The sequence below is a fragment of the Gasterosteus aculeatus genome, chromosome 14 (genome assembly GCF_964276395.1).
Source record: "Gasterosteus aculeatus chromosome 14, fGasAcu3.hap1.1, whole genome shotgun sequence".
NCBI lineage: Eukaryota > Metazoa > Chordata > Actinopteri > Perciformes > Gasterosteidae > Gasterosteus > Gasterosteus aculeatus.
This window is the reverse complement of record NC_135702.1, coordinates 17182247-17197004: the sequence shown is the minus strand read 5'-3', so window position 1 is coordinate 17197004 and position 14758 is coordinate 17182247. Positions and strand designations below refer to the sequence as shown.

At 44.9% G+C, this 14758-nt stretch overlaps 1 protein-coding gene across 8 annotated transcripts in view; it reads right to left on the bottom strand.

Annotated features, from left to right (window-relative positions):
* Positions 1-3050: 3050 nt before the first annotated feature.
* Positions 3051-14758, bottom strand: part of wdr7 (WD repeat domain 7) — an 85486-nt gene continuing 73778 nt past the window's right edge. For all 8 annotated transcript variants that reach the window (XM_040197210.2, XM_040197205.2, XM_078088405.1 and 5 more), the window contains 2 exons: positions 7898-8002; positions 3051-6812 (listed from right to left, as the gene is read on the bottom strand). In XM_040197210.2, the coding sequence (XP_040053144.1) occupies positions 6609-6812; positions 7898-8002 (309 nt within the window). In that variant the 3' untranslated portion in view covers positions 3051-6608. The remainder of the gene's footprint in view (positions 6813-7897; positions 8003-14758) is intronic.

Sequence of the window (14758 nt, the reverse complement as noted above, 5' to 3'; positions counted from 1 at the left end):
AGCTGGTGCAGTTTGGGTTTCAGTCAACAGAAAGTCACGAGCCTCCTCCTCACTTCTTCCAGTGTATTCAGACGATGTCAACGTAGCGGCGCCGCTTGCCTCTGATCTCCTCGCCTCGTTAAAACACCAGACACACATCTCTGCCGCTCCGATTCCCAGAAACCCGTGCGTCTTAGCAGCCGTTAGTAACCTTAAGCCGGCCTTAAGCTGCGGCGAGGCCCGACGCCTCATTGATAATTGAAAAGTAAAGCGGCGGTGATTAATTTTTGACAGTGTTGCGGTTTTAACGACGACGGCCCCTCGTCGAACCGCCGGCTCCGGACTCCTGCTGTTGATGTGAGGATCCCGCAGAATCAAAGCGGCGGCCGGGCTCTCGAGGGTTTCCATCCCTCCTTTCACTCGGCCAGGCTTTAATGCCCACCTGAGGGACGGGTGGGGGGGGGGCAAGGTTCTCTCACTCCAGGTCGATACTTTCTCTCTCCAGCTGAGCGGAATCACAGCCTCGCTGCTCTTAACTAATCGAAGCCAACCCCCCCCCCACCTTCCTCCCCCCCGCTCTCCTCCCCGCCAACAGACTCCGAGCTCTTTCGGGGCTAAACACACACATTGTGGCGTTTTTGATCTGCTTCTCACTCGGCACTTAACATCGACTTCCCCTCGTATCTTCCTTAAACGCCGACGCCGAGTGCTTTGTCCCACGTTTAAGTATGCGTAGATACTTTCTCAGGATTAGAGGAAAGTTAGCGGGTTAAAGGCTCTGATGTTGAGATGTGCTGCTGCTGTCAGGAGGCTCGCAGGAGAAGATAAGTGGACGACTTAAAACTGCTTGTAGGGATTAAGATCAGCGACGGCAGAGTAAAGTTTGGAAATCCCCAAAAACGTAAGAATTACTCCGGCAAAGTACTTGCTCAGTGTTTGAGAGTAACGTGTTTTTTTAATAATTTCCTTCCTCACAAAGTCCGTATTTACCTGTAAATACGAATGTCAGACTTCAACCCAGGAGGCCGCTGTTCTTCTTCTGCTCTTACCAGGGTTTAAACATTCATCTAGTAACTAGTTAGGTGAACTTTTGGCAGAGCCTTGCAGCTGTCTCTCAGTCGTATCAAACTGCCCCCCCCTCCCACACTCATCCATCCAGCTGTGAGATCATATCGATTAGAAACAACCGCAGCTCTTTTGATAATCTTTTCATCTTGGGAGAAGGTAAAAACACACACACACCTGCAGCTGATTCGCAGGAACTTTCGGGAACGTCAATAATAGATAAATACACAACACAACTTTTCTGATCTCAACAAAACTTTCACATCCAGAGCGACTTAAACAAACAGCCGTTTGATTCCAAAATGTTTGAGAAAAACACCTCTGACGGGTTCGACTCCTGGGAAGGAAAATAGATCATAAAAATCCTTGAAACTTAAAAAGGCAAGTATCGAGAAAACATTTTTTTTAATGTTGATTTATTTGTTTTGGAAGGAAGATAGACGGGGGGGGGGAAAAGGGAAGCTGGCTCTGTGATCAATAAGTTAAACTAGTTGCCACAAACTAGAGACCTTCTGGTGAAGTACTGCAAACCTCCTCTGTGCTGGTTCCTGCTGCCATGTGTCACCACGACTACACACACATACACACACACTACGAGCACGCTGGTGCAGCTCATCCTTCAGCCTCACCTAACTAAACCAGGACCAACTAGGACTCACTTAGATGCGCTGTTGGAGTCATTGAACAGATGGTGCTGCCCGACGCCCACTGCTACTGTCCTTTGGGTTGGAGGTCTCTGTGCTGCTGCTGCTGACACTTTACCTTTGTTACCAGCGTCCAGCTGTCCGTCGCAGTAGACGGACAGCTGTAGACAGTAGACGGGTCCTCCTCTCCGGAAGGTTTCTTTTCTGTGCTGATGCGGTCAGAGGATGTTGTATGTGGACAGATTGTTAAACCAGATGAGGTAAATGTCTCCTTTTGTGCTCTACGACATTGATTTGGTTGAATCTGGGGTAAGTAACACCTAACCACCGATTAGTTTGACATGGAACGGTTTCATGCTATTTACACGCTGTTCTCCCTTCAAAGGTCAACAGAGAGAGTGAAGTTTTATAACGATGACGTATTCCATAATCTGAGGGTCTAATTCCATAGTGTTTCTGTGGTAAATTAAACATTGTACCTCTGATCTGTTTGTTGTTTACTGACTCTGTCCAGCTCATAAACAGTTATCAAATCAGCAAAGGATGGTATGTGACACAGTAGAGCTTATAACATGAGATTATTTTACCTCTAGGACACTACAGGGGTGTCTGTCATGTCCGTTCACTTAATGTTGGAAATCTGCCTTCATCTTGGTCTGATGAATGAGGTCAAAGGTCAAAGCCCCGCTGAGGTATCTAAAGGGTTAGGCTTGTCATAATGGTACTTCACAGTTTTCGCACAACAGAAAAGTTGTGTTACAAGCAAAGACTAAGAAGTGGACTTCTGATGTGTGTCAATAATGTGAAACTCCCGCATGAAGCAGAAAGAGGCCGTTCTGCTTCATTCTCACTTTTTAAGCTTCGGGTGAAAGAATAATTAAACAGTAAACTTTACAAGTTGATCCACCGTAGATGGATGAAGCCCGAAGCGCTGATGACATTTGAGAGAAAGGGATGAAGGTTCAGTTCAAACAGGCAGATGGAAACCAAAGCCGTGAGATGTGATTGATCTGTGATCAGAGCCCCATTCAGCGCGCGCGTGTGTGTGTGTGTGTGTGTGTGTGTGTGTGTGTGTGTGTGTGTGCGTGTGCTTTTTAATTCAGTCCTCATTTGGTAATATTTTGGATTGATATTGATTTAAACCCTCACTTTCACTTCATTTTGCTTCAATATAAGCGTTGAGTTTGATTTCCCATCAGCCCCCCAGTGAGGGAACGAGTACCATGCTGGAGACAAACGGGTGCCAAGGGGACTGATGGGGCAAAGACGCAAGTGACAATTTCATTGCGTTTGGGGATACGAACGCAAAACTCTTCTTCTCTACCCCGATCAGGAAGGTGAAACATGAGCACAGACCCACGGTTCTATTCAGCATCTTTATTGAACACAACAACAACAACAACACACTCAACACAACACTTGTTTATATGCATTCAACCAGTTCAGAGTACAACAAGGGAAGCTCATATGCATGCACTACATCACACACAGACACACACCATATAGTTTACGGTGTAAAGCATAAATAATAATAATAAAATCCGTACTTTTAGAAACGCGGGCGCTCATTGCACATTAGACATGTTTTAAACTGAGGTAAATCATTTATCATCCAGAATAAGATAATGGGGGAAATAAGACAAGTAGAAATAAAACAACCGGAATTGAGAACTTTAACAATGAGCCACGTGTTCTTAATGCAACGACCATTTAGGGAAGGCGTTTGCAGTTTTTGGAGACATTTTTAATAACTGCTCCACGCGTCTTATTGTTGTTGCAGCATTTCAGACATCCCAGTTGACCACCTCCCCCAGAGAAGCTCCTTCCTTCTGGCTGGATGCCCTGATCTCCTTCACTTGTTACTTACTCCTCCGCTCTTCCTTCCTTATTTTTCTCACCTTTCCTCCCCAGGGAAGCTGCCAAAAACAGATTTTCTCAAACTGTTAAGAGGGCGTAGAAAAGCAAAGATTAAGATCTCAAAGCTGTCTGGGCTTGACGTGTGTGTGTGTGTGTGTGTGTGTGTGTGTGTGTGTGTGTGTGTGTGTGTGTGTGTGTGTGTGTGTGTGTTTTCAGCCCACCATCTAACGAGCTGCTTTTTCTAAAGAGAGGAAGGACTTGTGAAAAGCTTTGACACACTCGGGTTTACAGGTGTGTAACGGTGTTAGAAGCTTTTTGACAGCAGTAATGAAGAGAGGAAGGACAGAGGAGGAGGAGGAGTGGACACCAAGTGTCATTCATGTTCCAAGACCCTCCAAAATCTAAAGCCAGGTGGATTATATTGTATATCGTGTCTGTATATGATTACATTTTTCTTACTGTACAAAACTGGGAGCTCTGAAACCAACACGCTGACCGGCTGCCCCTTGTTACATGCATATTCTTCTGAAAATAAACCTCCGTGTTCATAGGAAACTGCTTCCACAAGTTGACTTTTTTTAGACTTCATTTCTTTGAAGCAAAACAACGTGGTCGGGTTCACAAAGCGTGACTTTGTCACACAGGACACGAACACTCGTATGCCTGATCGGTTCGTTTGACAAAACCTTTCCCCTCCAACCGACGCCGACTGTGTCCCCCGTTTGAACTCCTTCATTCGCATTGCAGTTAGTTGAAAGCAAAACGAAGCGTAGCGGACGTGGAGGAGCAAAGATCGAGCGCTGGCTTTTGACAGGAGTGAGAACAGTTGTGTCTCCAACCGACGACACTAAAACAACCTGCAAAGTCCCGCTGCACTGAACACTTCTACATCACAAGGAACCACAGGAGGTCAACAAAAGCACGAGTTTCTGTTGCTCTTTAAAAAGCTGTTTGCACTCCTTATAAATGATAGAAATGGTTAAAGAGCTCTTTGTCTGAGCAACATCAAGAGAACAGATGCAGCTTTCTTTTACAAGAAACTAAGAAATATTACACTGCAAAAATATCCCATTAATACCATATAGTTGGTCCCAATTAAAGGACAGCCACCATCTTCATCAAACACCTAAAGATAGATAAAAAGATCAAATATGGAACACTGATATTTATATAGATTTTTTCATCTCTTCTAAATATAAAGTTTTCAACCTCAAACAGGAAATTCACTTATTTGACGAACTAGTGAGCGGCAGGCAGACAGTCACATCAGCCACAAGAAGTACAGCGAACAGCACGTGTGCGTCACGCAGCACCTTTACGCTGAATGGAAATGTTGGGAGCAGGTTTGATTAAAGACAAAAGTCTTCACATATATCAGTGAGAAATAAAGCTTTGTCATCTGCAAACAAACGCACAATCACTCCAAAAACTACAAGAGTAGGGGAGGAGGGGGGGTTAAACCACCATGACAGGTTTACAATGTGAAACATGCCAGAGAAAAGAAAAGAAAGGTTAACATGAAAACCTGTTGAATAAAACTGAAGGTTGAAGACAGAAAAGAACAACCACAGGCCCCTCGGACACTTTGCATTAAAGTATATATTTGGGTGATCGGATTCCAACTACATGAGTCAACTTGACTAATATACAAGTGTAAAGAAACTCTCCACGCTATGACTGCATTGGGACCGATTAGCCAAAGCAGCAGCTGGAGACGCATTTGGGCCATAATGAAACACCAGCGTAAACGTGTGTTTGGTTCCACACACAACTCTGCGGATTGGAACAGGTAGTTGTGTACCACTGTTCTGCACAACGAGGAAGGAGCCAGGATCCAGTTCTATGAGCCACGAAGCTCAAAATGGCAGAATTTGGTCATTCGTTTCCCAAACGGGGCTCGTATGGCTGAGCTAATGGTGTGGAGGTTGTTTGAGCTGCGTGAAGCGATCGGATCTCAATGAGGACACTGGAGATACATTAGTACACTGGATCAGGTTCAATGTATCCAGACAGACTCAGGATTACAGACACGTGTTAATGGTCGTGGGTCGAGGGTGAACAAAGCTGATGTGTCCTGACACAACACAACTTTCTTCTTTAAGAACCCAACTTGGATAAATCATTTACAAAATACATTAGCAGTACTGAGAAGCCATAGGGACCAAAGTAAAATGCTTTACTGAATTAGAACCTGTATGATGCCTGCACGTTCTCTTGTCTGGTGTCATGTCAAGTGAATAATGATGCATCTTCTGCCTCCAACCATTTACTGTGATTCTGCTTTTAGGAGCAGTCTGAAGTGAGAATGTGGGGCGCTAACACACACACACACACACACACACACACACACACACACACACACACACACACACACACACACACACACACACACACACACACACACACACACACACACACACACACACACACACACACACACACACACACACACTTCAGCCTGAGGCTGGGAGAGACTGAAAGGAACTGAAGGTGTCACTTAAGTAAAAGCAAACAGCAACAATGTGGCCCCAAACAGTGGTGCTGGTCTGCAGGAGGCCGAGAGCACCGACGCGTTCTACAAAGCACCGGAGGACAAACACAAACTTTTAAATAAAGAACCAAAACTCATTTTCAAATGAAAATTGATTACATTTCAGCCTCACAATCAGAACTGTGTTGCAGTCGGAGTTCCTGCAGAGTGAATCTTCAATAATCTGATTTTTTTTTAGCACTGACAAAAAACTGAGAATCTAATGTGGGGAAACGAAAAGTGGGCTGACTTTAAATAATAAAAAGAACAATTGGGATCCAATAGATAACTAAAGATATCTGTGAGATCTGGCAAATGATTGAAAATAAATAGGAATGACAAGAATGTGTAAATATAAAATACAGCATCTAAGCCTCCTATAACAGCTACTCAATAAACTACCGAGTACTTTATCAACCTCGCTTATTTCTAGACGCTTTCCATTGTTGGAAACTAAAGTGAATCCATGCGACCACATTTCAGACTCGGCCTTAGAGCAAAGACGAGGGCTGAGCCGGGGGTCCAGACCCCCTTCAGACCATGAAGCGGTGCTCCTTGCCGTCGTGGGCCATGAGGATGACGTTGCGGTTGGAGGTCCAGATGAGGCGGGCGAGCTTCAGGTGGTTCTGGGAGCCCGGGGACGCCGGTTGCACCGGGGGGACCTGGTAGGTCTTAATGCAGCGGAGCTGGGGGGCCGAGTTCAACATGCCGATGCTGCCCAGCAGACTGGTGTTCATCTGAGGAGGACGGGGAACAAAGAGGATCCATTAAACCTAATCAAACCCTCCGTTTAAACCAGCTCACATCCAGATCCAGGATCAGTTGTTTAAACATCACAGAGGTCAAAAGGTGAACATTTTTCAAAACATCATTATGAACCAATTGATCAAATCGCCCAGTTCTAATACGTCAGGCCCCCCTGCTGAACAAGTTGAATCTTTACGAATACGAGGTGTCTCCCACTTCACTGTCACAGTACAAAAACAACAATACTACTACGAGGAAATCTCGTAGTTCAAATACAAACTGTACTGTCAATATTTAAAAAGTAGTTATTTTGGTGAGAAGGCCCTCGCCATCCCTTTCTCTTAGTGATCAAGTACTGAAGCCTCTGAAGAAACATTGTTTTAGCCGTGATGCCTCGTAATGCGTCCTGTGAGGGCAGCACACAGTGTGTGTGTGTGTGTGTGTGTGTCCCTCTCTCTCTCACAGACACACACACACCGACAGATCGTCTGCCAGCTCATTACCACAGCAGCCGTCTTGCCGGCGCGCTAGCAGCGGTTTATGCTTACAGTAATGCCATTAGAGTGTGTGTGTGTGTGTGTGTGTCATGTTGGAGGTTGTAAAGACCTTTTTCATTGAAGATAACAGTTCTGGGAAGATGTCTGAAGTGTGTGAGTGTGTGTATCTCGTCCGTGTGGGATGGTGCACTGACTACATGTCATTGTTTGTTCAGATCCTGTTCAGGTTTTGTTTGTGACCATCTACCAGTTTCTATGTACAGTAAATATACAAAAAACTAAAACTAATTGGTGCAGTCAGACAACATTATTAGTCACCGTTAATAAATGAGGTTCACTTTAGTTTTCTACAAACTAACCAGGTCACAAAAGCAGCCAATCACTGATGTTTATGTCAATCGCCTTGTGTTTAATGACTCTTCTTCTCTCCCTCAAGACGTTTGTCTTCTTCTGGTTTTCACTAGTTGCGTAATAGAAATGTGTCGCTCGCTAAAGTCATTCCCCTTTAAATTCCCTGGAGGGTAAAAGCCACCTGACGTCCTCCCATCAGCACGCATCCGTGTGTGCGCTTCATTCACCTGCCAGAAGGAGATGTGGCTGTCGGCGTTGGAGTACGTAGACAGGTAGCGGCCGTCAGGAGCAAAGGACACAGCTGTGATGGGACCCTTATGACCGTGGATGTTCTAAGGAGACAAACAAAGGCAGCGTATTTGTATTAGAATCTGGCTTTGTGTCTTGTACGGAGGAAAAAACACTCAGCCGGTAGTTCATCATTTGATCACAGCTCCTCAAGTGATTTGCATGAAAAAAAAATAAAAGCTGATGCTTGTTAAAAGCCAAAGAGAAAACTGTGGAAAACTTGGATTCTTTTCCACAAGAGTTCACATTTTTGCATCCAAATTCAAAAGCAGTACATTACGCCCCTTTATTTAAAAAGTACTAATATATGAACAAAAGTGCAACAACGTTTGGTTTGAAGACACGGTGGGTGACTGTGGGGACACGGTCGTCCTCCAATCAGAGGGTTGGCGGTTCGATCCCTTGTCCCGAATGTCCATGTGTCCTTGAGCAAGACGCTGGATGTTGATGTTAGTGACTTATGGCAGGTGTCACTGTGTGTGGTTCTCCTGTCATAGTGTATGAATGATGTCACTGTAAAGCGCTTTGAGTGGGCAGAAGACTAGAAAAGAGCTAAACAAGTACAGTCCATTTACCACTTAGACAAATAATATTCCCTTTACACGGTAGCAGTTAATATAAATCTTTAACAGAGGGGAACAACATCGTACCCCGTATGAACAGTAAGTTTGTTCTCACTCCGGTGTGTGTTTAGAAACACACATAGTGGTTATTAAAATGTTCACGTTAGAGTTTGCTGCCTTTCGGCTTTTTTCCACCAGTTCTTTTTTGTTTGGGTCCATGTGAGCTTGAGGAGCAGTCTTAGCTCCGCCCCCAAATGCTGTCATTGGTTGAGATGCGCGACGACGCCCCTCCCAATCAAATCGAACATAAGGCCTCAGCACAGAGGCAATATTCTTCGTTGCCATCCCAAATGCCTCATCAGCTGATTTGTGAAGCGCTTTACGGCAAAGAAGGAAAAAGGTGCAGAACTTTGGTTCAGGGACATGGCTCCTCATCCCCCTGAGGACCATCCCCCTGAGGACCATCCCCCTGAGGACCATCCCGCTGAGGACCATCCCCCTGAGGACCATCCCGCTGAGGACCATCCCCCTGAGGACCATCCCCCTGAGGACCATCCCCCTGAGGACCATCCCCCTGAGGACCATCCCGCTGAGGACCATCCCCCTGAGGACCATCCCCCTGAGGACCATCCCCCTGAGGACCATCCCCCTGGCTGATGAGAGCAGACTGCAGCCGGGCAGCTCCGGGTTGGAAACCAATGAATTCTGCTTTGTGATGAAGACGAGATGAAACACAAATTTCAGTTCTTGTTGAAATTTCATTGAGGCGTCTCAGAAAAACCTGTTTTGCTGCGGCGGCGCCGACGTTCTCCGTGACAGTAAGTGTTTGGTTTGGGCTGGATAATTCCATCAGATGAGGGTCGGCTTCTGGTCCAACAGATGCTGCCATTCGCCTCCAGAACTCAGGGGATGGAATAAAGCGACGCCGCTGCCGCGCGTAACGCAATAAACTGCCCCACCAGATGCAGGGTGTGTAACGCAATAAATGCCCCCCCCACAGATCCCCATCCCGCCTCTGCCTGCGACTGGGATTGCAAACTCTCACCTCCAGATAAGATTAAGGCGCTTTGCCTCAGGCTTCCAGACCATGAAATAATAACCCGTCCGTGATTAAAGCGGAGAAAAAAAGTAACACAATGAAATAAAAATCTCGTTTTTTTAATTCCTTCTCTCCCTCCTGCCGTGAGGGGAGATCCTATTAGATTCCAGCAGTGCTGGCTGGAATAAAGGTGAATTATTTTCATTTCTGTACAGCCTTCATCCATGTCTACCTCGGTTTCGTCCCTCCCTCCATCACCTCTTCACAATTCCATTTCCATCTTTCTCTTTGGCGAGGTCACATATCAAAGGGTCAAAAGGGCAAACAGGTGGAAGTAGTTTGTCGGCAAACGTTCACCATCATCCAGTTTTTAGGATCTAGGTAAATGAACATCATCATCTGGGGTTTAGAGGACAGTTCAACCAGGGAAATGGATACCGTGAATGTCTAAATGTAATTTAGTATGGATGAGAAACACTATTTATAACCATTTAAGACCAGATGAAGATCAACAAAAGGGAGGGAAGGAAACAGGTTGCACAGTAGAACTGTTTAATGTGCTCAAATATTGGTATTTCTATATGGTCAATGTGTGTGTGTATCACTGCCCATCAAATCCATCAGCGTATCAGGAGCAGTGAAGCACACTGAAACCATTTACAGCACTCTGTACTTCAATACACCTGACGCCTGAGGGACTCACCGTGTGTGTGTGTGTGTGTGTGTGTGTGTGTGTGTGTGTCACACAGACTGCTCATCCAATCTGGTTTCATCCCGTAACCCCGCCTCCTCTTAAAACAAGACTGATTTGAAGCAGGACGTCTTCACTGAAGGTTGCATCATTCACAGATCGGTGTTTTCGTGTATCTGAGGAGCTTCTGTTCCCACCGTGGGGCAGTGCGATGTGCTGCGCTGCATGTGAGCGCGTCTACGCTGCAGGAAGCGAGGATGCGGTTTCGGTCGCTTACAAACAAAGGTCTTAAACCACCTGTTTAGCTGCTGTTCAGCCTCAGGGCCCCAGTTACACACAGGGGTCCCGACCAAGCTGCTGGCCGAGCCAGGCGATGACAGGCGTAGACATGTATTAAGGCTACATGTCTCAGTCAAACGTCCACACATGGCGGCCATCTTGGTCCGGTCAGCTCGCTCACCCATAGCGTTGTGTTGGTAGTGGTACATGTACTTAAATAACCATAACGTCCCCAATTTTCTAACTATTTTTTAAGGGTTTGGTTTGTTATGAATGTCAGAGATGTAGTTACGACAGTGCTACATAATATGAAGAATTATGTTATGTTCTAAAAAATAGAATAATGTTCTAAAATAGATACAAGATTTACCTTTACAAATATACATCAAGAAATGCTGCATGTCGAAATCCCCCCCTGTACAGAGATGTATTTATGACACTATATCCTTATGAATCATTATAACCAGAGGTGTCAAGTAACAAAGTACAAATACTTTGTTACCGTACTTAAGTAGAAATTTGGGGTATCTATACTTTACTGGAGTATTTATTTTTCAGACGACTTTTTACTTCTACTCCTTCATCAATGCGAACAACGTGTGTGTGACTCGTGTCACTGGAAAATGGGTTGTGGTTTTATCTGTAAGTCAGATACATTTGTTGTTGTTGTTGTTTCCACCATCCCAACGGCAGGTCACGTGATCTGCAGGCGCCTTCTGATCACATTGTAACAGACTGACGTGTTGTGTAAGCGAGGTTACGCATTAAGAGTTTGTCCTTAATGGAATTTCTTACTTTACTTTTACACTTTAAGTAGTTTTGAAACCAGTACTTTTATACTTTACTTAAGTAAAAAGCTTGAGTCGATACTTCAACTTGTACAGGAGTCTTTTTAAACCCTAGTATCTGTACTTCTACTTTAGTAATGAATGAATACTTTTGACACCTGATTATAACCATGGGTTTTCATACGAAAATGATATTAAACAAAACATTATTCATAAGTACACATTGTCATAGCTACATCTCTCACGTGTATAACGAACCAAACTGTTTAAAAATCGGTTGAAAATAGTTATTATTTAAAGTACACGTACCACTACCAACACAACGCTTTGGGTGAGCTAGCTGCCTGTACCAAGATGGCCGCCTTGCGCGGACGTTCTCTACTCCGCCATAAGACATCTAGTCTTTATATACATCTATGATGACAGGGACCAAAGTAGAGTTGTTTCAATACGAGAAGCTAGCAAAGCCAACTACTAGTTAGTGGTGGGTAACCATGCCTGTTAGCTAACCAGGCTACTACCTAACTAGCCGCTCAAATGAGCATGTCGACACATCTAGTGGGAGTGTTGTACGATTTAGTCTCTTATTTTATCGACTTAGAGATAGCGGTGTGCTTTCTGATGCCGCAGGACGTTTGTGAATGCGAAGACAAAATCAAGCAATTTAAATATCGACCGAGTAGTCTTGTCTTTGTCTAGCAAAAACATCCATGTTACACACGTGTGTGCCATGTGACGCTATGCGGATAAGCCGCCTGAAGGAGTGCGACTCCTCAGCTTCACTGTTGGGACGTCTTATGGGATGTACAGTGTGAACCCTTTAACCCCAGAGGGTTGATCTCTGGTGGGAGTAGTTCCTAGAGAGCATAACCATGCTTAGAGAACTACGTTCAAGCCCAAAGTGAGCATGTTAGTGAACTGTACGGGTACTACTAAGTACTCACACAAAGTACTCAAATCAGAGTATGTGTGCTGGTGCATTCTTTGTAGTTACAGAAAGAAACAGATGCAGGCGGAGAGAAAAATCTAATTGTTTGTGTTCAATTAGTAAACTCAGTAGAGTCTGTTGAAGAAGCCGAGCAAGCAGCTGGACTGTCACACACAAAGGGCTGTTCACGGAGGCTGATCAAAGCGGTGGCAGATGGCCATGCAGGGACCAGCCAGCTACAGTTGGACGCATTCACACACACACACACACATTAAAGTGGACTGTGAACAAAAACTCACCTCCCTCCTCCTTGATTCCTTCCCTTCCTCTTTCTATCCTCTCCCACCTCTTTGTTGAACCCGTCCTTCACGTTACACACCATCACTGGCTTTTCTACTATCGGGAGGAATGTTTCTACTAGTAAGACCAGGCTCATCATACGGGTTTTGCAGCACTTGTTTCTTATCTTGTTGGAATTGTTTTCCAGCGTCCTTCACCTGCTGCTGACCAGGAGTGTGTGTGCATCCTCTCACAGCTATCCGTCTTCTCAGGAACAAACCGACCGATCGGGTCACTCGCTTTAATAGTTTAGTAGCTTGAGAACAAGGGAACGAGAAATAGTGAGTGGCGATACCGTATAACTAGACACGGCATGTTGTTGAAGCAGCATAATCTGTTAAAACTGCTGCTGCCAACATATTGTAGTTTCTTTATTGAATGAATTCTTTCGAACCTGATTCGGTGGGTATCAATAAGTACAACATTCACAAAAGATCCCAACTAATAACACATGAAAGGCCTTGTTTAGCCCAAATCGGTTTTGTGAAGTGTCCACATTGATTTAAGAAAAGAAAAATGCACGGAATCCAATTTTTCCCGATCGATCCCAAACCACACGAGGAGGTGGAAACGCAACATGTGGAGAAGGACGTGCTCCGCCGCTCCCCTCCAACATTAAAGTGGTCTTTTCCGCGCTGTGCTCGTGGCATGGATCTGATAATCAAAAGTTATTTTCATGGGCTTAGTTGGGGGTTTGCTGTCTTGTCTTGATTTAAGAGTTAGGTAAGGGGGTAAGCAGGATCTGCCAAGCAGGCAGACACGAGTCTGACAGGATGGGGAGTCAGTTTGTGTCCTGGCTGAGGAATGTAAGGTCTGCGGGTCAACTAGAAGATTTACCAGCCAAAGGGGGGTTAGGGACACACCAACACTATTCAACATACACACTCTGTTTACGATGTTTACGTTAAGTCAGGAGTCTGGACATTGGATGTGACCGGATCTTAGATGCGGGAGGTGGAAGGTCCTCCTCTACGCCAGTTTAGGGCCAATAGAAATATTTCCTTCTCTGTCTTTCAAGGGTTATAAAACATGATGTTCTTGCTGATGTTAGTTAGTTGTTCTTCCGGCCTGTGTGCTGCCTGAACTGCTCCTGCCTTTGCAAACGCAGCGCTGATACTTGACCTGTGATCTGACAAATAAATTTTCCAGAACGAGAGAAGTCATTCGGCTGAATTTTTGATAACCCCGACCAGGCTCCAAATCTTGAACACGTATTCTTACAATTTGGTGACCCCGACGTGATTTGCTGACCTGGACAAAGAAAGACGGGGACGTCCGTTTTCCGGACCGAGCCGAAAGGACCGGCGGCGTGGTTCAGCATTGACAACAGGCGCGCAAACAGAATCAGGTGAGCAGACAACCTTTTGTTCTAAATGAATAAAATGTCTGTGATTGGATACTTCTAAAAAGATTTGTTGTCAACTGCAGAATTCGTCTCTGTCCATTGACTGAATAAGGTCGTTATAAGACCATTAAATTTAAAACTAAATTTGAAAATTTCCTGTTGATCACATGTAAAGTATAAGCACATACTCACACTGAATTCAACGTTAGGGAAAGTGAATAAGTGTCCATAGGTTTAGGGATTTAGGTAAAAATATATATAATCTTAGTCGGTAGAAATCCAAGTTGCAATCCGTGTGGTACGTAGATACCTCTGGTAACTGCAGTCCCACGTTTGCATGCAGTGGACTGGCAGTTTAGAATAGTGTAGGGATTTAGGTTTAGGGACTTAGGTAAATACATGAAGAGTTTAAAAAGGAATGACGGGGCTCACTTGAGTTCCCTGAGGTCGACTCTTAGTCTGTAGAAATCCAAGTTGCAATCCGTGTGGTACGTAGATACCTCTGGTAACTGCAGTCCCACGTTTGCATGCAGTGGACTGGCAGTTTAGAACAGTGTAGGGGTTTAGGTTTAGGTTTAGGTTTAGGGACTTAGGTAAATATATGAGGAGTTTAAAAAGGAATGACGGGGCTCACTTGAGTTCCCTGAGGTTGACTCTTAGTCTGTAGAAATCCAAGTTACAATCCGTGTGGTACGTAGATACCTCTGGTGACTGGGGTCCCACGTTTGCATGCAGTGGGCTGGCAGTTTAGAATAGAGCAGGGATTTATGTTAATCTTAGTCTGTAGAAATCCAAGTTGCAATCCGTGTGGTACGTAGATACCTCTGG